Source organism: Callorhinchus milii, unplaced genomic scaffold (genome assembly GCF_018977255.1).
Source record: "Callorhinchus milii isolate IMCB2004 unplaced genomic scaffold, IMCB_Cmil_1.0 Scaffold1, whole genome shotgun sequence".
NCBI lineage: Eukaryota > Metazoa > Chordata > Chondrichthyes > Chimaeriformes > Callorhinchidae > Callorhinchus > Callorhinchus milii.
In genome coordinates this window covers 12,668,479-12,695,697 of record NW_024704742.1, presented here as the reverse complement: position 1 = coordinate 12,695,697, position 27,219 = coordinate 12,668,479, and the positions used below count along the sequence as shown (strand labels likewise).

The following is a 27,219-nucleotide window of genomic DNA, read 5'->3' as shown; positions in this document are numbered from 1 at the left end:
CACTGAGCTACAGGATCTCCAGGTATAAATATACTTTATATATGGGGAACATGCATCGGCTTGCCTCCGAGTCAGAAGGTTTTGGATTCAAGCCCTGTCAGGGACAAGCTCAAACAACTTGCATTTATAGAGCGCCCTTCACAGAGGGCTTGGAGCATAGTAGTGTAGTTCTAGGAGAGCCCTGCATTGTCATAGGTGCTGTCCTTCAGATGAGATACAAAACTGAGGCCCTCTGACTGTTCATGTGAAGAACCCATGACATTATTCAAAAAGAGAATCTAGCTTCTCCTGCTGTCCTAGAGAGCAATCTTCCAGATAATTGTTCATTCACATCCCTGACTGGTTGTGCAACACTGCTATGCGCAAATTGGTTGCTGTGGTCATAATAATAATAATCCTTGCATTTGATATAGCGCTTTTCACGTTGGGAGGATGTCCCAAAGCGTTTCACAGAACACACTGTAAAGTGAAGTGTCTGTATATTTGTGGACGAACGTGGCAGCCAATTGCGCACAGCAATGTCCCACAAACAGTCGTAGATTGAAAATTATCAATTTATTATTGTTTTTGGTTTTGGAGGGATTATTATTAGGCTCTGTGTGGAGTAAGGAAACTTGCCCAAGGTTTCGCCCTCTGCCTGGAATTGAACTCAGGTCTCTCGCTTGCAAAGTGAGTGCTCTAACCACTGAGCTACAGGACTCCACAGGTCATCTACAAATACACAATACAATGAATGTAAAGCACTTTGAGATTTCAAATTTATCAGCACAATATCAAATTATTAACAGCTGTGAACCCAGGATCAATCCTTGGAACACCACTCGTCACATACCTGACAGCCCAAGCGGTCCTCTTCAAACTGAGGTAAATACAGTGAATAAGTGTGTATTTTGAATTACTGAGTTTAAAAAACTTGCAAATTGCACATAGCAGTGTCCCACAAGCAGTCATGGATTAAGTGACCGAGTTATTATTATTATTTTTTTTGGAAGGGATTATTATCCCCGGAAAGCAATCCGCCAATATACTAACATCCGGGTTCCTACTTACTGCTGGTGAACAAAGCTGTGTGGAGTAAGGAAACTTGCCCAAAGTTTCACCCTGCCAGGAATCAAAGCCAGGTCTTTTCGCTTGCGAGATAAGTGCTCTAAGCTATAAGATTCTAATTGTTCAATAATCCACAAAATATGTTTGGACCGTATACAAAATTTAATTCAGAGTGATTTAAAGAATATTTTTGACACACTTTACCTTCATTACAGCAATGTGCTGGAACCAAGCATTTTGTTGGCTTCAATTGGTTGGGGCCAAAAAATCCCTAACACAACATAAAACATAACATGAACAAAATTGTCACATAAGACAGGCATATAAATGGGTAGGGGTTGAAAGAGTGTACAATTAATTGCATGGTACTTTTCTATTGAAGTCCAATGAAAAAGTTCAGTGACATATATGGGTATTTATATGGACATGGTATATTCTCTTCTGCCTTCTCCAACATACAGCATCCTTCAACTCTGAGGCTTGGTTACCTTTGAAAGAGTAAGTGATGTTCCCTGAAAAAGGGTATTCTCTCTCCCTTCCTCTTCTAGCCAACTCCAAACACACAGCATCCTTCATCTATGAGGAGGATTCCTAAGCCAAGTTCTCCCCGACTACTGTTGGGTTTCTTCCTTGAGCATAAAAATGTCTGGTCAACTGAAGAGATCAGCCAAGCAGTCAGAAAATATCTACTTTATGAAAATATGGTGGATGAGCTTAAGTGACAGGCAGCCCGGGGACTCTTAACTCACAAGATATTGGTTGAGAATCAACCACTGAGCTAAGTCCACTTGGACTTGAAAAGTAAAGAGTGATAAGAACTCCAGTTGTCTTAAAAAAAAGTAAAGTTTTTTAATTGATTTTGCTTCTAGTTATAAAATTGTTAAGTTCCCCTAAGAGGACAATTCCTGCATATGAATGTACAGCAATATTTAACAAACACACTTGAATTATCAATAAATCAATGTTATTTTTCCTTAGGTGCTTATCAGTGTCTTAATTTCATCATAGAACACAAGTACTAATGCACCACCAGTCCCACGCAGTACATTTGAAAAGGCTCCTCTAAAGAAAGCACCCATTCCCTCAATTCGATAGATCTTTTGAAAGCAGTCAACCGTTCCACTGTACTGCCGCTCTTTTTCACCACTCTGTTTAAATAAAACAAAAGATATGGTGGTAGCTTCAACAGTAAGTAGAATATGAAATGCATATATGAATGCATGAATGAGTGAATGCATGAATGAATGAATGAATGTTGATATGAAAAATGTGGCAGCAAATTAGTTCGAGCAATGTCCTACAAATAACAATGAGATCAGTTGTCAGTTAATTTAGATGAGGGAAGGGAATATGATCCAAAAGAATAGGAAGAAAAACTTTTTTCTCTCTAAAATGGGGGTTGCTTCATATCCACGTGAATCGCAAGGCAGAGAGGACCTAAGTTAGTGACAACTGAAAAAATGGATGATAAACTTATTATAAGGAATATTAAGTAAGCAAAGGTGTCAGCCTGGCTCACTTGGTAGCTCTCTCACCTCTGAGACAGAATGTTGTGAGTTCAAGTCCCACTACGGGACTTTGAGCTCACTCTAAGCTAAGTCGGTGCACTGTGGAGGTGCTGTCCTTCGAATGAAATGTTAAACTCAGGTCATGTCTGCCTGTTCAGGTGGACGTTAGAGATCCCATGGTAGTATTCAAAAAGAGAAGGGAGTTTCTCCTAGTGTCCTGGCCATCACATAGAAACTGACAATTCACATCATGGCTGTTTCTGGGACATTACTGTATGCAAAATTGCCTGCCGCAATTGCCTACTAGCACACAATCGCTAAATCTTGCATTGAATATTGTATATAAATTTACATTTATATAGCAAAGAACTGTTCAAAATCAAAAACATGATTTCCTAATTCTACTTGGAGGCTGAATGATTGAGGAAAATTGTAAGTTTCAATTGACCTCCACAAATAGGAGCACATTGAGATTCAGTACAGTCTAGTAAGCCAGCAATTCTGGAGGATTTGAAATCCTTGAGTACAAACCTGCATCATCAAGCGTCTTCTAACAGTATCAAATGGGTAAGACAATATCCCAGAAAATGAGGTCACACCCTGGGCAATCAAAAACGATACATAGAATGGCGTGCTCTTTGGGTTTGGCAAAATACCCTGGAGGAAAAAAAGGGAAGAATTTTACTAAATTAAAATGACACATTTACCGCACCTACACATTTAAGAACATTTTTAAATTATGTTCCATTTTCAGGTCTTATTGGTTTGCTTCCAGTCTCCAATACTCCCAGCAGAGCCAGCCACCAGGTGGCGCTAGCTCCTTCTGATTTCTGCAGTCTCTTATTGGCATTTCACTCGACAGATCAGATTAATAACAGAGCAGGAATATTTGTCTCAGAGCATAGCTAAGTATACTATGCCGGCATTTACTGGTGTAATGATCTAGCAATCAGTACTAGCACTTGTGCTCTCTTCTATTTTTAACAAATTACGCCCTCCTTGCCGGCCTTCCCAACTCCTCCCTCCACAGGCTGCAGATAATCCAGAACTCTGCAGCCCGTGTCCTCTCCCGCACCAAACTCCGTGACCCCATTTCCCCCATTCTCGTCCGACTCCATTGGCTCCCTATCCTTCAGAGGATTCAGTTTTCAAGTTCCTGGTCCTCACCTACAAAGCCCTCCATGGCCTCGCCCCACCCTACCTATGCGACCTCCTAACCCCCTACCAACCTGCCCATTCCCTCCGCTCAGCCGGCTCCGGCCTGCTCCACGTCCCCCGACCCACTCGCCCCACCATTGGGGGGAGAGCCTTCAGCCACTCTGCCCCCAACCTCTGGAATTCCATCCCCCAATCACTCCGCCTCATCCCTCCTTAGCCTCCTTCAAGTCCTGCCTCAAACCCTCCTTTTCAACCATGCCATCGGTCACCCCCCTTTCCCTCCCCTCTCCCCCCATGATCCCAGCTCAGGTCTGAAATTCCGTACTCTGTCCAGCGCTTTGGGACATCCTTCCGACGTGAAAGGCACTATACAAATGTAATCTTGTTATTGTTGTAATACATTGCAGTGGCGCATATTGTGCAATTCAATTTGTCAGAAGGATAACTATACTCACTGATAACAACAGATGAAATATTTCAATCACAAATAGTTTGTCAGCTGTTTTATCTTTGCTCATGGTAACAAATTTCAGGGTCATAGCACCCAACCGAAGATAACTGTGGTAAAAGATGTTTTTTGAAACTATAAATTATATACAATCATTGTACCACTGGACTGAAGTGGTACTTACCTCTTGATTGCATTACACGGCAGTATATTTAATGCAGAAACCTCTTTGCTACAAATACCTCTACATAATTCCTAAACAATATTTTTAAAGTTACTTTTTTCTCATTTTTGCTTGCAATATTTCAACTGAGGAGGCAAAAACCACCTGACCATAGGCCACAGCTCTGGTATACCTAGCTGACAGATGTAGGTCCTTCCAACAATTGGATAAAATCAAATTTCCTTTAGCTGGATCAACAGATCAGGAACAAACCATCTGAGAAATCATCATTGGGATCCATTCCAGCACACCATAGTGCTATGCCTTACAGCTTCAACATTATGCACTGCAAAGCCATTTAACTAGAAGGACAATATTTATTTGAAGAACAACCCAGAACCAAAAAACAGGAGTGACAATTTACACACGTTCTGATTGTAAAGTAACTTACCTTGATTGTATCATAGCATCCAAAATAAGAAGCTCGATATACTATGATGCCATTCACCGAAACAGCAAATCCCTGATAAAGTCCCTGAATCCCATCCCGCTTTCCAATTTTGGCAAGGCAATCCGCAAGACCTTTAAACTGACGTTCTTCATTGCCTACAATTTAAAATAAACGCATTTATCTATACAAAAAGTTTATTGGAAAGTATAAACAGTGGTCATGTCCAGAAATAAAGATAGTGGTTTGCACAGTAAATATTTGCTCACCTACCTTAAATAAGTGACAATATTGTTCATACTTCAAATTACAATCAATCTCCACTTACAGATAGGCACTTCTGTCATCCAATAGGGTAAACAGTATTACCTACAGGCATATTAGCTCAGTGGTTAGACCACTCGCCTCGCAAGCGAGAGACCTGGGTTCTATTCCCGGCAGGGCGAAATATTGGACAAGTTTCCTTACTCCACATGCCTCTAGCAGTAAGTAGGAACCTGGTTGTTAGTCGATTGGCGGATGGCTTTCCAGGGATAATAATCCCACAAAAAAACTAATAATTTGGTCACTCAATCCACGACTGTTTGTGGGACACTGCTGTGTGCAATTGGCTACTGTGTTTCACCCACAAAATATACAGTCAATTCACTTCACAGTATATTCTGTGAAGCGTTTTGAGACGTCTAGAAGATGTGAAAAGTGCTATATCAAATGCAAGTATTATTATTATATTTTTCAAGAGCCTTGCACCATCTAAAATTTGCTATATACAAGGCAATCCCGTTATATTGCGCATGTCTGGTTCCATTATCTCAGAGACGGCGTTTCAACAAAGTACAAAAATAGGTTGAGGCATCAGGTTACAGCTGACTTCACATTCTGCACCAGGCTCAATTCAAGAAGTGGTGATGACATCACTTCCTTTGCAAAGTGATCTTATACTGACTTTCTCTTACAGTTGACCTCGTGGTCAAGTTCACTCCATAGATACAGTACATAGAGGATGGAAAATGTGAGATACAAGGCCCAATAGATAATTTTCCTTAATTTAATTTGAAGAGTAGGGAGAAACTTCCTACAACTTTCATCAGGATCTTTTATGGGTAGAATCTAACTGAATAATCTGTGGAAGAATTGGTCTTGATTGGCCAGTTACGTATCTGATCCATGAAACCCATCACCTTGCTTAAAAGTCCCAAACCAGGCCAGACTACTTAAGAATGTCACATATCTACGATTTCCATTTGTCTGGTATGGAATGTGCACTGTCTCCCCAGAGCAATATCATAGAATTGTAGAATATTACAGCACTGAAGGAGGGCATTTGGACCATCGTGCCCGTGCCGGCCCTTTGGAAGAGCTCCCCAATCAGTCCCACTCCACTGCTTTTTCCCCATATCCTTGCAAATTTTTCCTTTTCAAGTACCTATCCAATTCCCTTTTGAAAGTTGTTATTGAATCTGTTTCCACCACCATTTCAGGTAGTGCATTCCAGACCATAACAACTCTCTGTGTAAAACAATTTCTCCTCATCTCCCCTCTGGTTCTTTTGTCAATTCTTCCCTGGTTACCAACCTATCTGCCAGTGAAAACATTTTCTCCCTATCTACTCAAGCAAAAGCTCTCATAATTCTGAACACCTCTATTAAATCTCCCCTTAACCTTCTCGGCTCTAAGGTGTCACAGTCACCCCTCTTTTGCATAACCTGTCTGTCTTTAATAATTATATTTTCTGTTATTTAAAATATGCATTGGAAACATTAACCTGTTGAAAGTGTTTAATGTTTCTATTATGTAGTTTAAAGCATTGATTGTTTAAACATTATTATTATCTGACCCGAATGCGCTCGGGTAAATCTGTACAAACCCCGAAAGTTCTGAAAAGAACTAGCACAAGCGCAAATCATTTTTTAGTGTAATATTCAAATAATATTTAAACAGAGTGTGACCCGGACGGACCGCGCCATCAAGATTCCAAAGGTGTCGGTTGCAACAGATTGGTGCAGTAACTTAACATTCTAATATGCAAATGAAGGATTGGAAAGTGTACTTGTTCCCTATTGGGCAACTGGGGGGAGGATTCTGATTGGACTATTGGCCGATACTTCAGATTGGATACTCCAAAATGGGGGCCGGTCACAATGCCTTTAAAAGGAAGAGACATAGTTTCTGCTGACAGGAGGCACATTAGAAAGGTACGTGTCTTGACTGGTTAGAGGACTGGCTCAGAGTCAACAGTTGGTTCAGTGTACATACACTAACCTCATATTTAATAGGCTGTTAGTTAGTATTTGTTAAAGTTGATTAGTTCTAATTCATTGTTTTTTTTTAAATTATTTGAGAACTATGGAGTCCTGTAGCTCAGTGGTTAGAGCACTCGCTTTGCAAGTGAGAGACCTGAGTTCAATTCCCGGCAGGGCGAAACCTTGGGCAAGTTTCCTTACTCCACATGCCTAATAATAATCCCTCCAAAAACAATAATTAATTGGTCATTTTCAATCTACGACTGTTTGTGGGACATTGCTGTGCGCAATTGGCTGCCGCGTTCGCCCACAAATATACAGTCAATTCACTTTGCAGTATGTTCTGTGAAGCGCTTTGGGACGTCCTCCCGACGTGAAAAGCGCTATATCAAATGCAAGGATTATTATTTTATTATTATAACTATTTCTGAGTTTAGCATTCTGAACAAACTGCAATAAAAATACCACTGAGTTGTCTTAACCGTGTCTCACTTGCGCTCTCTGTTAATTTTTAGTATAGAAAGGAGTAACATAAAGTGGTTCAGCCCAGGTCACAGAGGTATTCGAAAATAAACCTCTGACTGAAGCTTTCCAGTTTGCATTGATTAAAGATCAATCTGGTAGTACTTGTTGTGAAACAAACTCAATTAGCAGGAAACACTTTGTGATAAGCTCTTGCACAAATTAGTGAGAACTGATTACAGAGGCCAGCCACCCAGTACACTCTGCGAGGGGGGAGCAAGCCATACCGTAGAGATACAAACTATCTCAAAGGAGAACAATTCTGGCTTCTCTAGACTCTCCACATGACTAAAGTCACTCATCCCTGGTACCATGCTGGTAAATCTCTTCACTCTCTCCAAGGCCTTGATATCCCTCCTAAAGTGTGGTGACCAAAATTGAACACAATAATCCATCTGAGGTCTAACCAGTGACTTAGCAGAACTTCCTTGCTTTTGTACTTTATGCCTCTATTTATGAAGTCAAGGATCCCATATGCTTTTTTAACAGCTCCATCAACCTGTCTTGCCAACTTCAAAGACCTGTATATGTGAACCCTCGGGTCTTTTTGCTCCCGAATCCCCTTTAAAACTGTTCTACTTTAGTGTATATTACCTCTCCTCATTCTTCTTTCCAAAAGTCACACTTCTCTGCATTAAACTTTATCTGCCATGTGTCTGCCATTTCACCAATCTGTCTTTGTCCTCCTGCAGTCTGCTACCATCCTCCTCAAATGTTTACTACGTTCCCAAGTTTTGGGTCATCTGCAAACTTTAAAATTTTGCTCTCTATACCCAAGTCTAAATCTTTTATGTATATCAAAAAGAGCAGTGGACCTAATACCTAATGTATCCTTCTTATGTAATCCTAGAGGGTTTAGGCGAGTTGACAAGTTCCACAGCTGGGTACTTCAGTGTGCATTGGATCTTGATGGGAGTTTAAGCTGCTAAAACTGCTTAGACTACCACTACTTCTCAAGCTCGGACCAACTTATCAGTTAGGGCTTTGGCTTGTAATTAACAGAGTCAAGTGGAAGAATTCCCCCCTGGTCTGCTCCTCCAACAACAATAACAACAAAATAACACTTGTATAGCTCATTTCATGTCGGGAGGACATCCCAAGGCGCTGGACAGAGAGTTACGAACCCAAGCTGAGGGTGGGGGAGGGCAACAACAAGATGACATTGGTATAGTGCGTTTCATGTTGGGAGGACGTCCCAAGGCGCTGGACAGTGCACAGCATTTCCGACCCAAGCAGGGGTCAGGGAGGGGGAGGGGAAGGGGTGTGACCGATGGCATGGTCGAAGAGAAGGGTCTTGAGACGGGACTTGAAGGAGGCTAAGGAGGGCATGAGGAGGAGTGACTGGGGGATGGAATTCCAGAGGTTGGGGGCAGAGTGGCTGACGGCTTTTCCCCCCTAATGGTGGGGTGGGTGGGTCAGGGGACGTGGAGCAGGCCGGAGCCGGCTGAGCGGAGGGATCAGGCGGGTTGGTAGGGGGTTAGGAGGTCACAGAGGTAGGGTGGGGCGAGGCGATGGAGGGCTTTGTAGGTGAGGACCAGGATCTTGAACTAGATAGGGATAGGGAGCCAATGGAATCAGGTGAGAATGGGGGCAATGGGGTCACGGAGTTTGGTGCGGGAGAGGACACGAGCTGCAGACTTCTGGATTATCTACAGCCTTTTCTGGATTATCTACAGCCTGTGGATCGAGGAGCTTAGAAGACCGACGGGCGTTTGCATAGTCGAGCCTGGAGGTGATGAACAAGAGTTTCAGTGGCCTGAAGTGGGAGGTAGTGGCGGAGTCCGGCGATGTGTAAATAGTTGGGATTATAGTATAAGAATCACTAGTATTGATCAAGTAGTGAATAGATGAATTAAGTAGAATGAATTAAAGAAATAAAACTGCAAAGTGACACACACACACAGTCCTAGTAAAGAGGCACTGAACTAGGAGTACACTAGAATGTGACCCATGGCAAGGGAATATAAGGATAATTGGACCAGGAGAATGGTTGGGATACAAACTAGTAATTAAAACTGAGAAAAAGCTTAAAGTGAGCAGGTCACATGGACAGAGTTAGAAAGAAGGACTGAAACTTCAGGGACATGGAGTCAGGTGGTTTGGTCAGGCTGGATAAGATGGAATAGGAGGAGTATTATTATTTTGCAGAAGATATTACTAGCTGGTACAAGGAGAAACAACTTGAAGTAGGGAAAAAATGCCTGGGAAAAGTGCAGAGTGTGAGAAAGAAGTCTTAGGAAAAAGAGTTAGAACACGGATGGCTGGTGAAAAGGGGTATAAAAATCGATAGCCAATACTAGTTTGAAAAAAAACCTGGAGAGAAGAGCCTCGGGAAGAGCCTCGAGAGGAGACTTGGAAGAGCCTCGAGAAGAGCCTTTGGAGATTCTCTGAAGAGAGGAAGGAACAAACCTCTACGGAGAGGGAAAGAAGACAAGTCCAGCTCTCGATGGAGTGGACCGCAAAGAGGACAAGTTTAGCCTTTGCCGGAGTGAACCACCAAGAGACGTTTGTAGCCAGCAGCACACCAGAGACGTTTGCAGCCAGCAACACACCAGAGATAGTGTTTAACTTTTGTGCCAGCCTTAAAACTTCGTCACGATTTCCTGCCTGCTTGGTAGTATCTCTCCTAGTTACTAAAACACGCACTCAACATACATACAAAACAGTAAGAAATTATTTAAGCACATTTCATATAACACATTTTTTTATATATGTTTAGAATTTTAGTATTGAGTATATCTTGCTAAGATAGTGCTTTAGTAGTCATTTAAGAGCGATGAGCAATGATAATGCATTTAGTGTAATGTGATGCTTATGCTTGTGTGGTTTTATAATTGCTAATAAAACGTTTTAATAATATCCTTGGTGTGGTTTCTGACAAAAGTTTGAACCCAATTTCACAATGTTACAGAGGTGAGGGAAGGCAGAGCGGGTCATGGTTTGGATGTGGGGAAGAAAAGACAGTTGAGGGTCGAACAAGACACCGAGGTTCCTGACTGGCTTGGTGAGCTGAAGTGTGCCACCATGGAGGTTGATGCTGCCAGAGCCTGAGGTGCTTGAGGCGCTGGCGTGAGCCAATCAGGAGGGCCTCAGTCTTGTTCACATTCAACTGTAGGAAATTTGCCCTCATCCAGGACTTGATGTCCGACAGACAGTCTGTCAGGACAGCAGTGGTCCTGGAGTTGAGGGTGGAGGCCGAACGATAGAGTTGGGTGTCATCCACATACATAGGGAAGCTGACCCCATGTCTGCGGATGATGTCACCAAGACAGAGCCCTGGGGGACGCCGGACGTGACAGTGCGGGGAATGAAGGAGAAACCGTTAGAGGCAACAAAGTGGAGACGGTGAGAGAGATAGGAATCGAACCAGGCAAGGGCAGGTCCGTGAAGATTAAGTAAGGAGGAGAGGCGGTGTATGAGGATGGAGTGGTCGACAGTGACGAAGGCGGCAATGAGGTCGAGGACAAGGAGGCAGAGGGAGTCCTGATCACAGATGTTCAGAATGTCATTAGTGACTTTGACCAGGGCTGTTTCCGTGCTGTGAGCAGAGCGGAAGCCGGATTGGAGGGTTTCAAAGAGGGAATGGTGAGAAAGAAAAGTGTGGAGCTGGGATGCGACGACTCATTCTAGGACCTTGGAGAGGAATGGGAGGTTAGAGATCGGGCGGTAGCTGGAGAGGAGGGATGGATCCAGGGAAGGTTTTGTCAGGATGGGAGTGATGACAGCTGTTTTTAGGAGGGTGGGAACTGAACCGGTGAACAGGGAGAGGTTGATGACGTCAGACAAGAGAGGGGCCAGAAGGTGGAGCTGGGGGATGAGAGAGGTGGGGATGGGATCGAGGGAGCAGGTGGTGGGTTTGAGTTTGGAATGATGGCGTTGAGGGAGGAGGGAGAGATAGGTTTGAAGGAGTACGGGAGGGGGATGGTGAGGGGTTGGGTCATGAGGGAGAGGTGATGTGGGGGTGGCTGTGGACGGGGCTGAGGTGGCTGAATGTATCCCCTCGATTTTGGATTCAAGGAAGTCCAGCATCTCCTCACAGTTGGAGTTGGAGGAGAGGATGGGCGAGGTGTGCGAAGGTGGATGGAGGAGATGGTTTGTGGTGGAAAAGAGAAGCCTGAGGGTGTTCCTTTGCCTCCAAGATAACCTTGGAGTAGAAGGAGGATTTGGCGGAGGCAAGAGCGCAGCGGTAGGTCTTGGTATGATGAAGCCAAATCTGCTGATGGATGGTTAATTTGGATTGGTCCAGGTGAGTTCGGCAGCTCGCACTTGTGTCTTGAGGGAACGGAGATGGCTGGTGTACCAGGGGAATTTACGGGAGTGTGAAGTATTTCGGGATGTGAGGGTGCAAGGAATTCCAGAATGGAGGAGAGGGAGTTGTGGAGAAAAGAGAGTGAGGAGGCGAGATGGGTCAGGGAGGGAGAGAGGTGTAGGAGTTCAGATGACTCCAGAGAAAGGGAAAGGAGTACGGAGGTGTTGAGGGAGATGAAGTGGTGGTCCGGGGGGGAAGCATTGAGATCAAAAGCACGGTCGAAAAGGAGGGTCTTGAGGTGGGTCTTGAGGTGGCGAGGGAGGGGTCGAGTCGGAGTTCCAGAGGGTGGGTGCAGAGTGGCGGAAGGCCCACCTGCCAATAGTGGGGCAAGCAATGCGGGGGACGTGAAGCAGGCTGGAGCCCCCTGAGCGGAGGGAGCGAACAGAGTGGTAGGGGGTTAGGAGGTCGGAGAGGTAGGGGGGAGCAAGACCATGGAGGACTTCGAAGGTGAGGACCAGGATCTTAAACTGTATCCCCTGTGTGATGGGAAGCCAGTGGAGTTGGGCAAGGATGGGGCTGATAGGGTCGTGGAGCCTCATGCGGGAGAGGACACGGGCTGCAGAGTTCTGGATGATCTGCAGCCTGTGCAGAGAAGAGTTGGGGAGGCCGACAAGCAATGAGTTTGCATAGTCGAGCCTCGATGTAATGAAGGCGTGTATGAGGGTTTCGGTGGCCTGCAGTGTGAGAGCTGGGCGACCTTGCGGAGATGGGGGAAGGCAGAGCGGGTCATGGCGCAGATGTGGGGTAGAAAGGATAGTGCCTATAAGAACACAGGAAAGATGTATTACGACAAGTCAGATGAATTGGAATCTAGAGACATTTCAGAAAAGAAGGTTATTTGGTACATTATGCATAAGCAGCCTCCTGGAATCCTTTACACTTCATCTGTTTCACCTGCCCATACCACTCATTAGCCATTTGCAGCTTACCTAAAAACATTAACTTTCTTTGGAGGGTTAAAAATATAAGCAAAGCAGAAGCAAAGTGCCAAAGCTCCTACCTTTGCCGACATCAGCAGCTAAACGTGTTCGTGCAAAGTCCAAGGGATATACAAAACATAGGGAAGTTGCACCTGCAGCTCCTCCTGAAGCTAAATTTGCTAGAAACCATTTTCCAAACTGAAACAAAGAAAAGATTATGTTGATACAGGTGAGTTAACATTTGAATTCGACTTCAACAATTCTAGCAGCAATTACTTGTTGATCATCTCAGTCACAGACAAAGGCAATTACTCTTCTTTCATTCAAAACTTCTGGTGTGATGCATCCTTCATTTTTATATACCACTTCAGATTTTAAATTGCTCAGTGATGCTACAAGTTTGACTTCAACAACAACTCGCACTTATACAGCGCCCTCCATACAGGGCAGCTTCTCAGAGTGCTTAATAGTGGCGGAGCCTGACTTCGAGCTGGGGGGAGGCGGGGGTAGGAGACTTCAAGTTTTACTGTTGATCATATTGAAAAAATAAAGATACTTCTGACAGAAGTGTACAGTGTGTATGTATATTTTCTCAACAACTGCATTACTTCCATAAAGAACGGTGTAGAGTGCACTTCTAGTATTGTGACCGAACTGTGGTAAAGTGGATTATAGCATTATTTATCCACCTCTCAGTAAAATCATGCAGCATTTTTGAAGATGGAGAAATAAAGACACTATTCATTGGGTCAAGCTTTTACCAGTTCACTGATATAACCTGAAGCAGCCATTATGGCGATATCATGGCCCTCATGGGCTAAGGAAGAGAAAAAGATCCAGGCTGCATTTCAAAGATTGAGAAAAATTACCTACGATTTGGAAATAAAGTGTCCATGATGTAGGCAAATGCAGCAGCTAATTTACTTCTCTCTCTCTCATTCTCGTTCATTCATTTACTCTCTCTCTTTCTCATTCATTCATTCATTCATTGCTTCATTCTCTCTCATTCATTCTCTCTTATTCACTCATTCTCTATATAGAATAAGGAAGCATATTGTTATAAAAACTGGAGGTGAATCTCTAAGATTTAAACTCAAGAGCAGGTTGGAGCACAGTTAAATAATTTATTATTTTCAAATTAAGACCATAATGATGGTCAAAGCAAGTTAACAGCTCCAAACATCTATGCTGTTGATGGGACAGAGATGGAGGAGAACTTCATTCAAGTTGATTCAAGAAGTAGCTACCTGTACAATTACAATCAACTGTTTTATAGAATACAATACAATTCTGTTACAATATTGGCCCTTTTCATTATTGTCTACTTTTTTGTGGCAGACTAGCAATAGTTTCTGTAAGAATCCATATCCCCAGGAAACATGAAACCTGTATTTAACACTGTTTGAGATATGTGCTTTCATGTTATTCATACTGAATTTTACTTGGTCAAGTACCACAAACTGTTTGAACAGAAATTACAATTTAGACCACAAGTTTAGATGAAAGCAAAGTATTACATTTATTTTCAAAATAAATTCAACAAAGCTATAGGTAATAAATGATAAGCAGTATGAAAGCAAAGCAAATATTCCACTCCCTTTCAAACAGCTGCAGACTTCACATTGAAACATTGATTTTACATTGAAAGTTATGTTGGAAACACACTTAGATTTTTCTTCTCTAGAGATTTTCACTCAAGCTTTGATTAGGAGTTTATATTTCTGTAAAAAGTAATATACATAGACTCTGTTCTAGCATGAAATTGCACTGGGTATAGATTAAGAAATTAAATTAACTAAATTAAGCAGTTAATTATTCCTCAATAATTATATGCTACTTTTTATCTCATACTTGCTCAATTTATTATTTGCTGCATATATTTTCCATGTAAACTCTGGTTTAATGCCCTCTTTCCCCTTAGCCAACTGCCCCCTTTCCCTGGCTTGGCATCAAGTTCTGCCACTGTTAAGCACTCCGAGCACTATTCCGTGAAGGGCGCTGTAAGTTGTTATACCTGATTGCAGAGGGCCTCCTTAAAAAAAAACTGTGATTTTTAACAACTTAGATTTTGAACACGATCAAGTAGACAAATCAAGTAAACTGCTGTTCTCGGAAAAAGTTACATAGAATAAAATGGTACGGAAACAGGCCATTGAGTCTAACTAATCCTCTTAGGTGTATACAGTTTCCTCCTTCATAAATCTACGCTGGAGCCTGTAAACAGCAAAATAGCAAGAGATTTTGAAGCAGTGAAGAAGGTCTGTGCAATAGATTTCTTTTCCTCCGCTTTACCCACATTACCCACATGTAATCTCAAATTAATTAAGCTAAATTTCCTATGCCGCTACTAATGAGTAGGGACATTTTGGAAGAAGGATAACTTTATAAACAGTTTGTAAAACAATTTAAAATTATCATTTTGTTTATTTAACAATAAAATTAATAATCATTGCATTTGGTATTGCACCTTATCTCGTCGTCTTGACATCTCAAAGCACTCCACAGGATACTGCAAAGTGTGCATACTGCATACTGTGTATTTTGTGGTTGAAACGCTGCAGCCAGTTTCGCACAGCAATGTCCCACAAACAACCACGGAGTGACCAATTTTATTTGAGGAATTGTTGGCCAGGAAAAACTCCATTCTCTTTTCAAATAGTGACATGGGATCTTTAACATCCACCTGAACAGGTAGATGGGACTTCGGTTTAACATCTCAATTGAAGGACGGCACCTCCGACAACACAATCCCCCCCCCCCCGCACCTCACTGCATTAGAGTGTCAACTTAAATGCTGTAATTCCAAATCCCAAAATGAACCCACAAGCTTCTGACTCAGAGGTGAGAGTACTACCACTGTGCCAGGCTGACATTCAGGCATTATACACTATTCCTTCTCCTTAAAAAGGAACTAACAGAATTGTACCAGCACAATTAACAGTCCGGTCAAAACAGAGATTAACATCCTCCCTCTCCCTCCATTTGAAAATTGGGGAAATTTAATTTGTGTAGCAGCAATCATGTCAGTTTAGTTAACCCCAATCTCGAGGGGGTAGGGAAGGGAAAGAGACTGAAAAGGGGTACATTGTGAGTTGCTCCTTGGTGAAGAGTGGGAGGGAGCAAGTTGGAGGGACTTGCAAAGGGAGCAGCGAGGTCGGTAGGAAGTTGCAGAGGTAGGTTGGGAGGAGGTAGCTGAGGGAATAAAAGGCGAGAATGAAGATCTTGAATCTAATCTGTTGAGGGATGAGGACCCAGATGAGCTGAGCGAGGATGGAGGTGGTAGACTCACAGAGCTAGGTGTGGGAGAGGATACAATCTGCAGAGTTCTGGAAAGGTTGCAGCCTGTATTGGGAAGACCTGGAAGTTCAGGAAGCAGGGCATGATTATGGATAAAATGACCAATTTGTATGTGTGTATGGGAGGTGGAATTGTTTGTCAGAAAGCTGAGAGAAATTCCCTTCTCTTTTTGAATAGTCCTCTAGTGCGCTTGAACTTGCTGTTCTTCTGACTCACAGGGAGAGTGCTGCAAATTATTTTGAGGTATACAAACTTATACTGTACTATCTAACCATACCTGTGTTTTCTTGTCAATTCCTGACATAAATATTTGCTTGTATTTGTCTTTGAAAGCAAAGTTGAGAGCCTGAGTTGGGAAATATCTAATCACATTCGCTAAGTTTCCACGCCAAAAGCTGAGAAAACCTAAATAGAAAAGATTTTTCTGTCAGTTTTTAAAACTATAAGAAGTAATGCTCAAAAGATCTTTGTACAGTATAATATACATTATCACAGATTCCCCAGGCTATTGCTGAAAACTAATAATTTTGGGGAACTAAACAGTACGTGAAAGAATAGTCCACGGGAATACTTTCCATTCAATGTATTCTACTGGACTTGAGTTGAAATTGTATTGTAATGCATTTTTTTATATCAGAGAATAGCATTCCATCACCCTCAGCCCAGCAACCATGCCTTTTACCTTTTTTTGCTGACTCATACTGTTCATACATGGAGGGTGGCAAAGCAACCACCACCGCAGATCCCTTTCAGATTCCCCCATAAAACATTTTACACTATTCATGAAGTACAAATGTCCATTGTTTTTTACTTCTGACATGTAGTTCTCTGCATTTATCTGTACTGAACCTCACGTAACCATGATCAGGCTTGGTCTTATCCAACAAACCTCAGACTTGTTTTAAGGTAACATTCCAAATTGAATGCAGGAAGCCATACTCTAGAAGGTGTTTGACAAACTATCAATTGAAAGGTTGAGAGGCTCCTTCAAAAACTGATGTCACATGGTTTTTGGAGTAAGACATGCACATTCATTTGAAATTGGATGAAGGGAAGGAAACAAGGGTCTGTAGTTAGGTCAGATTGATGAGAAATATTAAGTGGGGTGTCTGAGGGAAGTGTTTAGGGACGCCTCTTGTTCCTTTTACCAGATCAATGACCTAGATTTGCAAACTCAATGCAAGATCGTTAAATTTGCAGGTGACACCACGTTTTTAGGGGGAGAGGTAAATCTGGAATCATAAAAGATTTTATAAAGAGAGCTTGATATACTATTCACATGGTCTGGTAAATTAAGTTCAATACATATGAATGCAAAGTCTTGCATATAATAATTCCTATAGTTGATATAGCACCTTTCATGTTGGGAGGACATTTCAAAGCACTTTGCAGGTTTCCCTGTTAAGTATGATGCTTGATATTTTGTAGGCAAGCATGGAAGCCAACTTGAGCACAAGCAAAGTCCCACAAACAGCTATGAAGTGAATGACCAATTCCAATTGGTCTCTTTATAAAAAAAAGCAATCTATTCATTCCCATTTGCATACCTTTCCCCATATCCCTGTAGATTATTCCTCTTAGATATCTATCTAGTTCCCACTATAAGGTAATATGGATCTTACCTTGACCACCACACCCACGGTATTTCACATCCCAACAACTCTGTGCAAGTACATTTCTCTACATAACACATAAAAAGAATAATGCCTAGGCTGTACAAAAAACATATTATGGCCAATCTGAAAAATCTATACAAGTTAACACCAATTACCTGGAAACACATGCAAATAAATTCATGCACGAAGAGAAACATTTGCACATTGGCCAAACATGTAGCCACAGCACACATTTTTGTTGGTCCACCATAACTAAAATATATTCATTCGATAAAGCAACTTATTACAACAAATTGTGTCAAAGCATGTCACATGAGTTACTTTAAATAGTAACAGTTACATAGGTAAACATATCTGCATAAACAATCCCACCAAGACATTTGCTTTGGTCAGCATTTCTTTGAAAAGTTTAGGCAAGAAATCATTGTGTCCCTGGGTAACTTCAAAGATGCCCTCCTTGCCATCTTCCCCAACTCTGCTTGAATACAATTTTTCAACTTGCATTCCATGAGCTGAAGACATCTGCTTCTGGATCTCACTGGAGCTCACTTACTTAACATCTTCCCAGTTTTAGCATTCAGCACCAGAGACAAGCTGGAGGAAGGGAGTCTGAATAGTTCCAAGCTATCTGGAATTAAGTCCATGGTTACCAAAGCATTTGTAGGCAGCACTAACATGATGGGAGCAGGATATTCAGAGAATTATCTCTTGTAACTTTGCTTGGAGCATGCCTGCAGCAATACCCATTTTGCCTGAGACATATTGAGCAAACATTCATATTACTGTTGGACAAGTACTGGAAGCATTTCTCATCATCAATAACGAGTGCCCCCTCCACATTGCACAACAACAGATTACAAATTACAAATTACATTATTACATTACCCAATGTTTGAATCCCAACTTGGAGGCCATGATAGTAACTGGTACCAAACATCAAAATTGAAGCCAAAAAAAGTCAACAAGTATAAAGACGACTGATAAATGTGGTGGCAGAAGAATTAAAACATCAATTCATCACACCCTCAGTGAGCAATAACATCTTGGAAGCGGTATCTTTATAGTTCCATCTTTATCGTGGCTTTAAGGTGACACCAGGTGACACCTTCCCCCTGACTGAGGCCACACCACCCATCCACCATACTCCACGACCTAATTGCCGTGGTGGTGGTGTGGCTCTCATCTCCCGGTTCCCACTCGGACTATCCACTTACTCCTCCCGAACTTTCCTCCTTTGAGCTTACTCTCTACCATCCCTCCAACCTTTCCCTCAAAATCCTCCTTGTTTATCGTCTTCCAAACCCTTCCCCACCTTCCTCTCCGACATTTTCACCCTCCTATTTTCCCTCTCCCTCTGCTCTGAACACCTCCTCAACCTAGGCGATTTCATCCTGCACTTCACTCCCTCCTGCTCTATCTCCTCTGACTTTTCCTCTCTTCCTCCAGCAATAATAATAATAATCCTTGCATTTGATACAGCGCGTTTCATATCTTCTAGACGTCTCAAAGCGCTTCACAGAAAATACTGTAAAGTGAATTGACCATATATTTGTGGACAATGACCTATCTTCCTCGGTCACTGTCCTCCACAACTCCCTCTCCACCACTCTTGATGCCCTTTCTCCCGTCACTACTCACAGAAGTCACCCTGGTGCACCAGCCACCTCTGCTCCGTTAGGCTCAGGTGTGGGCCGCTGAAAGTACTTGGCTCAAATCCAACTTAACAGTCCATCGGCAGATTTGGCTGGACCTTATCAAATCTTATCGCTCCGCCCTTGGCTCTGCTAAATCGTCCTTCTACTCCCAAGACAATCTTGGAGGCCAAGGACAACCCTGCCTCTGTCCTCCCGTCTACTACCCCTTCCCCATCTCCCCTTAACACCCTGGCCCGTTCCCATCCCTCCTTCCACACCTACCTCGCTCACCACCACCATAAACCACATGAAGCCAACCCCCCACTCCCTCGACCCCATCCCTACCCCTCTCCTTACCTCCTAGTTCCACCTCCTTGCCCTTCTGTTCACCGACAATCATAAACCTCTCCCTGTCCACTGGTAACGTTCCCAGCCCTTTAAAAACAGCCGTCTTCACTCCTATCCTTAAAAAACCTTCCCTGGACCCATTCCTGCTCTCAAACTACTGCCCCATCTCCAACCTCCCTTTCCTTTCCAAGGTCTTGGAATGAGTCATTGCTTCCCAGCTTCGCACCTTCCTCTCCCGCTACCCCCTTCATGAACCCTTCCAATTGGGCTTTGTGTGGCCCACTGCACAGAAACAGCTTTGGTCAAAGTGACAAACAACATTTTGTCCATTTGCGACCAGGGCTCCTCTGCCTCCTCGCCCTCCTTGACCTCTCTGCTGTCTTCGATACGTTGAGCACTCTATTCTCCTCTACCGCCTCTCCTCTTACCTCAACCTTCATGGTTCTGCCCTTGAATGGTTCAGATCCTACTTATCACACCGTCTCCACTCCATCTCCACAAACAGATTCTCCTCTCGCCCCCGCACGGTCTCATGAGGAGTTAGTTCCTCAGGGCTCTGTCCTTTGTCCCCTCCTTTTCAACATCTATATGCTCCCTCTTGGTGACACCATCCGCAGACATGGGGTCAATTTTCACATGTATGTGGATGACACCCAACTCTGCCTTCACCCTCGACTCCAGGATCACTGCTGTCCTAACAGAATGTCTGTCAGATGTCAAGTCCTTGATGAGAGCTAACTTTCTACAGTTGAACGTCAACAAGATTGAGGCTCTCCTGATTGGCTCCCGTCCGCACCTCCACACCTCAGGCACTGACAGCATCACCATCCAAGGATGCACAATGCATCTCACTGAGCCAGTCTGGAACCTTGACGTCTTGTTTGACCCTAAACTATCCTTTCTACCCCATATCCATGACCCGCTCTGCCTTTCCCCACCTCCACAACATCGCCCGGCTCTGCCACTGTCTCACACCACAGGCTGCCGAGACCCTCATACATGCATTCACAACATCCAGGCTTGACTACCCAAACTCCCTTTTTGTCGGCCTCCCCAACTCCTCCCTCCATAAGCTACAGACCATCCAACCTCTGCAGCCCGCGTCTTCTCCCACACCAGGGTCTTCAACCCTATCACCCCCATCCTCGCCTGACTCCACTGGCTTCCGATCACACAGAGGTTACAGTTCAAGATCCTGGTCCTCACCTTCAAAGTCCATGGTCTTGCTCCGCCCTACCTCTGTGACCTCCTAACTCCCTACCAACCTACTCGCTCCATCCGCTCAGTGGGCTCCAGCCTGCTTCACGTTCCCCTGCCTCGCCCGTTCCATCATTGGCAGGTGGGCCTTCAGCTACTCTGTCCCCACTCTCTGGAGGCCCTTCACCTCGCCCCACTTCCTTTGCCTTCTTCAAGACCATCCTCTTCAACCGTGCCTTTGGTCACCTTCCTCCTCACCTGGCCTCCAACCCTCCCCAATCCCCAGCTCGGGTCCGAAACATTGATCGTCCAGCACATTGGAATGTCCTCCCGACGTGAAAGGTGCTATACAAATGTAATTTTGTTGTTGTTTAAGATGGACTAGAAATCCAAACTTTCTTCTTTCAATTGGCAATTGGCACAGAGCAATCTGTGTTATTCCAACAGTCATAAACTCTGTTTATTGGTCAGAGTGTATGCTGAATTGATACTAACAAGCTAAAATTTGGATCTTCCATTTTGGAGTTCGGCATATAAGTTTTAGTTAACAGATCATTCCGATATTCATTCAAAAGGAATGCAGATGAAGCTGAACTTTCAATGTATACCACAAAGTTGAAAAAAAGTGATGCCACTGATTTCTAATTTTTAGTAAAAGCCCCTTAATACTGAGCAGTGTACAATTTTATTCATAAATCAGGAAAGTAGTATACACACAAAATCATAATTTGAACCTTATGCAAATTACAATAGGATACAAATGTAATTCGTTGTTGTCGACAGGGTTCAGCACGAGGTAAGGAGTGGCTGTGTTTGCGGCTGTGCACACAGTGAGCAGTGGGCCACAAACAGCCATGACATGACGTGAGTCAGCGGAGCCACGAATGACCAATTTGAGTGCAGTGGGTGGAGGGCCGTTGGCAGTGGTTGAGTGAAGCTGCAGACAAAGCGCAGCCCTGACGCCCCCTCCCCTCTCCCCACGTGACCTCCTCGTGCCCACGAGACGCCCGAGTCCCGCACGCGGGGCCCAAACCGACAAACGGTGGCGCAAATATTTAAAAAAAACAAATCCCCTTTTTTTTTAAAAAAAAGAGAAAAAATAATAAAATAAACAGTTGGGGGATTTCAAACGGAAAGAAATCCTCGTCATAACTTAAATCCCATTTTTGTTTAAAATTTATTTTAAAATAGTAATTATGATGATGATGATGTGCTCCCCCCCGGCGCCGGGTGTGTGTTGCCGGGGGGCTGGTGCTGGGCCTGGGCCTGGGGCTGGGCCTGGGGCTGGGCCGGGGCTGGGCTGGGCTGGGGCTGGGCTGGGCCTGGGGCTGGGCTGGGGCTGGGCCGGGGCTGGGGCTGGGCTGGGGCTGGGCTGGGCCTGGGGCTGGGCTGGGGCTGGGGCTGGGCCGGGGCGGGGCTGGGGCTGGGCCGGGCTTACCCTGCTCGCGGGGTATCCTGATCACACAGTCCACGATGCCCTTGTACTGCTGGTCGACGCGGATCTGCTTGCTCGACGCCTGCACCTGCAGCAGCAGTTTAACCCGCTCGATGGGCGCCACCGCCGTCTTGGAAATGGCAGCCGCTATGCCTCCGGCCAGCAGGTCGGTCACGAAGGAGACCGGGTCGAAAAAGGTGCCGGACATGGCGAGGGTCAGGCGGCGAGATGAAGAGACGAGATGGCTGCGGAGCGGCTGTGAACGGACAGGCGAGGACCGCGTGTCGCGTGAGTACGTAAGATTACGTCACCCCGCAAGCGTTCTCACGCTGTCGCTGTGCTGATTTTTGAGGGAAATCCCCAACATGTGCTCCTGGAACATTATAATAATAATAATAATAACATTACAGTGTATATGGGGGAAAGGGGTCTCACAATTAAAAAAAAAGTGCCCCCCCCCGGCCATCACTGCCCCCCCCGGCCATCACTGCCCCCCCCCCCCCCCCCCGGCCATCACTGCCCCCCCCCCCCCCGGCCATCACTGCCCCCCTCCCCCCCCCCCCCCCCCGGCCATCACTGCCCCCCCCCCCCGGCCATCACTGCCCCCCCCCGGCCATCACTGCCCCCCCCCCCCGGCCATCACTGCCCCCCCCCCCCCCGGCCATCACTGCCCCCCTGCCCCCGGCCATCACTGCCCCCCGCCCCCGGCCATCACTGCCCCCCGGCCATCACTGCCCCCCCCGGCCATCACTGCCCCCCCCCCCGGCCATCACTGCCCCCCCCCCGCGGCCATCACTGCCCCCCCCCCGGCCATCACTGCCCCCCCCGGCCATCACTGCCCCCCCCCCCCCCCCGGCCATCACTGCCCCCCCCCCGGCCATCACTGCCCCCCCCCCGGCCATCACTGCCCGCCCCCCCGGCCATCATTCCCCCCCCCGGCCATCATTCCCCCCCGGCCATCACTGCCCCCCCCCCGGCCATCACTGCCCCCCCCCCGGCCATCACTGCCCCCCCCGGCCATCACTGCCCCCCCCGGCCATCACTGCCCCCCCGGCCATCACTGCCCCCCCCCCCGGCCATCACTGCCCCCCCCCGGCCATCACTGCCCCCCCCCCCGGCCATCACTGCCCCCCCCGGCCATCACTGCCCCCCCCGGCCATCACTGCCCCCCCCCGGCCATCACTGCCCCCCCCCGGCCATCACTGCCCCCCCCCGGCCATCACTGCCCCCCCTCCGGCCATCACTGCCCCCCCCCCCCCGGCCATCACTGCCCCCCCCCCCGGCCATCACTGCCCCCCTGCCCCCGGCCATCACTGCCCCCGCCCCCGGCCATCACTGCCCCCCCCGGCCATCACTGACCCCCCCGGCCATCACTGACCCCCCCCCGCCATCACTGACCCACCCCCCCCCGCCATCACTGAACCCCCCCCCCGCCATCACTGAACCCCCCCCCCCGCCATCACTGAACCCCCCCCCATCACTGACCCCCCCCCCGGCCATCCTGACCCACCCCCCCCGGCCATCACTGACCACCCCCCATGGGCCATCACTGACCCCCCCCGGCCATCACTGCCCACCCCCCGGCCATCACTGCCCACCCCCCCCACCCCTCGGCCATCACTGCCCCCCCCCCGGCCATCACTGACCCCCCCAGCCATCACTGACCCCTCCCCCGGCCATCACTGACCCCCCCCGGCCATCCTCTCCGCATTACTCTCTCCTCCCACCAGCAAACCCATTCACATTTCCCTTCAAAATGTCCATTCCTTCTCAAACAAAGCTCTCACAATCCATGACTTCATCCTGGATGAGCACCTCGACCTTCTTGGGCTCACAGAAACCTGGCTCTCCCCCAATGACCCCGTCCCCCTATTGAAGCCTCCCCTCCAGGCTACTCCTTCCATCACATCCCCCTGTCCAAACCAACATGGCGCCGGGGTGGCCCTCATCTCCAAAGCCTCCCTTGGTCTTTCCCTCTACTCCTCTGGCTGCTTCCCCTCCTTTGAGCACCTCACTCTCTTCCATCCCTCTCTCCCACTGAAAATCCTTCTGGTCTACTGCCCCCATATTCTAAGCCCCCCCACCCAAGCCCCCCACCCCACCCTTCCTCTCTGACATCTCTACTCTCCTCTCTTCCCTGGCTCTCTGCTCCAAATGCCTGCTCATAATGGGCGATTTCAACCTCCACCTAAACTCCCCTTGCACCACTTCTTCTGACTTCACTGCCCTCCTCTCCTCCCTAAACCTCACCCTTCACATTAATTCACCGACCCACAACCGTGGCCATGCTCTCAACCTCATCATCACCCACGGCCTTGACATTTTCGGCCTTAGCATGGTGGACAAGGCCATCTCAGACTACTTCCTCATCTCCTTCTCCTCTCACATCCCTCTCTCCTCCACCAAGTCCTCACCATATTCTACTGCCCGTGGAAAAGGCTAACCCCTGAGACCCTCACAAAGGCCCTCACATCCTCAAATATCCTATGCCTCTGGCCTTCCACCCACAGAGAACCTGATCGCCTCTCCTCCACCTTCAACTCTCTCGTCCCCTGAAATCCAGGACCATCTCCAAACCCACCCAATCCCCCTGGTATAGCAATCATCTCTGCTCCATAAAAACTCCGCTGCTCGAGCGCAGATGGCAGAAAACTGGCCTGACAGTTCACCACCAACTGTGGCTCGAGCATCTCCACAGCTACCGCCATTCTTTCATATGCGCGAAATCGGCCTTCTACTCCAACATCATCTTGGAAGCAAAAAACAATCCCAAAGTCTTTTTTTCCACCACCCACTATCTCCTCCGTGCCCCCCCTCAGGCCTCATCAATCTTCACATCTAATGCCAAGTGCAAGGAGGTCATGGACTTTTTTTCAACCAAAATACATAACATCCGCCAGGCAGCCTCATTCTCCTGCCTCTTGTCACCCACCGCCACGGGCTCTCTGTTCCCCTCACCCTCCCCATCATCAGCTCCTACCACGATCCCCATCCTACATCTCTCCTTCCTCCCTTTCACCCACCATCATTTCAATGAAACCCACCACCTGCTGCTTCGACCCCCTCCCCCCCAACTTGCTGGTCACCCAGCTCCCCCTCCTCTGCCCACTACTGGCTGACGTCATCAACCAGTCCCTCTCCTCTGGATCAGTCCCTGCCCCCCTCAAAACTGCTATCATCACCCCACCTCCTCAAAAAACCTTCCCTAGATCCATCAAACCGCAGCCACTACCACCCTACTTCAAACCTGCCCTTCCTTGCCAAAGTCCTAGAAAGCATTGTTGCCAACCAACTCCGCGCACACCTCTCCTCCCACTCCCTCTTCGGAACACTCCAGTCCGGTTTCCGCCCTGCCCACAGTACAGAGACTGCGCTTGTGAAAGTCTCAAATGACAACCTCTCTATCTATGACCAGGGCTCCCTCTGCCTCCTTGTCCTTCTGGACCTCTCCGCCACTTTCGACACAGTCGATCACACTATCCTCCTCCACTGCCTTTCCTCCGGCATCCACCTCACTGGGACCGCACTCGCCTGTTTTGAGTCCTACCTCACGAACTGCCAGCAGTACATCTGCACAAATGGCTTTTCTTCCCGCTGTCACCCAGTCACCTGTGGGGTACCAAGGATCCATCCTTGGCCCCCTCCTCTTCCTAATCTATATGCTCCCTCTTGGGGATGTCATCCACAGACATGGGGTACACTTCCACATGCATGCGGACGACACCCAACTCCATTTTTCCACCTCACTTTGCGACCCCCAGACCCCTGATGTTCTGTCAGCCTGCCTGTCAGACATCAGGAGCTGAATGAACATGAATTTCCTTCAGCTAAATGTTGACAAGACAGAAGCCATACTCTTTGGCTCTCGTCAACTCTAAAATCGCATGGTTCTCACCTCCTCCACTTACCCGACCTCCCCCTAAAATTCTCTGAACCCGTACGCAACCTAGGCGTCAGGTTCAACCCCCAATTATCCTTCCTCCCCCACATCCGGTTCCTCACCAGTACCGCTTTCTTCTTCCGACACATCGCCCATTGCCAATGCCTCACTCCGAAAGTCGCTGAAACCCTGGTCCATGGCTTTGTCACCTCTCGGCTGGACTATTCAAATGCTCTCCTCGCCGGTCTCCCCTCCACTACCATTTAGAAAATCCAGATCATCCAAAACTCTGCCGCCCGCATTATTACCTGCAACACACTCCGCTCCCCGATTACCCCGGTCCTTGCCAGACTGCACTGGCTGCCTGTCCAGAGAGGATCGACTTCAAGATCCTCACTCGTCTTCAAATCCCTACACTCTTCTGCACCCCCCTACCTCTCTGACCTCCTCACTCCTCACAACAATGCTGTTGTCTGTTGTCTTCGCTCCACCGGGTCTGGCCTCCTCCTTGTCCCCTGAATCCTCCGCTCCACCATTGGTAGCCGTGCCTTCAGCCACTACGCCCTGGAACTCCCTTCCTCACTCCCTTTGCCTCGCCCCCTCTCTTCCTATTTTCAGGTCTCTGCTGAAGACTTCTTTTCGACCGTGCCTTTCGTCACTTTCCTCCCCCTCCACCTGGCTCGGCCCCAGGATCCGTTCTGTGAAGCGCTCTGAGATGCCGTCCGGCGTGGAGAGCACTATATAAATCCAAGTTGTTGTTGTTGTAAGACGTCTCAAAATGCTTCACAGAATATACTGTAAATTGAACTGACTATATTTTGCGGCAGCAAATTTCAATAATTAACCTCCACTGAGGAAAGATTGCAAAGAGATTCTGCTAATTTTGTTTTGTTTGTCAGTTACTGTATATAATTCAGGACATTTGCAAGCATTCCAGCATGGTTCATCCACAGACAATCAGTCCATTTTGAACCCCGTTGTACAGTGCGTTTGCTCATCTTTACCCTCACTAACTAATCCCCTCATCTCCCACCTCAAATTTGTGT

General features: G+C 46.6%; 1 protein-coding gene across 1 annotated transcript; it reads right to left on the bottom strand.

Annotated features, from left to right (window-relative positions):
* Positions 1–1,871: 1,871 nt before the first annotated feature.
* On the bottom strand, positions 1,872–22,586 carry LOC103190058 (ADP/ATP translocase 4). The gene is made up of 6 exons (XM_042337023.1): positions 22,297–22,586; positions 16,341–16,468; positions 12,847–12,964; positions 4,776–4,930; positions 3,087–3,212; positions 1,872–2,195 (listed from the first exon to the last, which is right to left on the bottom strand). The coding sequence occupies exons 1-6, from the start codon at positions 22,499–22,501 to the stop codon at positions 2,022–2,024; spliced, it is 906 nt and encodes a 301-aa protein (XP_042192957.1). The 5' UTR covers positions 22,502–22,586; the 3' UTR covers positions 1,872–2,021.
* Positions 22,587–27,219: the final 4,633 nt, after the last annotated feature.

What these genes read in the sequence shown, in the direction of transcription:
- LOC103190058 (XM_042337023.1), bottom strand. Translation starts at nt 22,501, where the DNA reads ATGTCCGGCACCTTTTTCGACCCGGTCTCCTTCGTGACCGACCTGCTG. An exon ending in CAGGATACCCCGCGAGCAGG is followed by an intron (nt 16,469 to 22,296) that starts GTAAGCCCGGCC and finishes TTTTCTATTTAG; the next exon opens with GTTTTCTCAGCTTTTGGCGT. An exon ending in AGCTGCTGATGTCGGCAAAG is followed by an intron (nt 4,931 to 12,846) that starts GTAGGAGCTTTG and finishes TTTAAATTGTAG; the next exon opens with GCAATGAAGAACGTCAGTTT.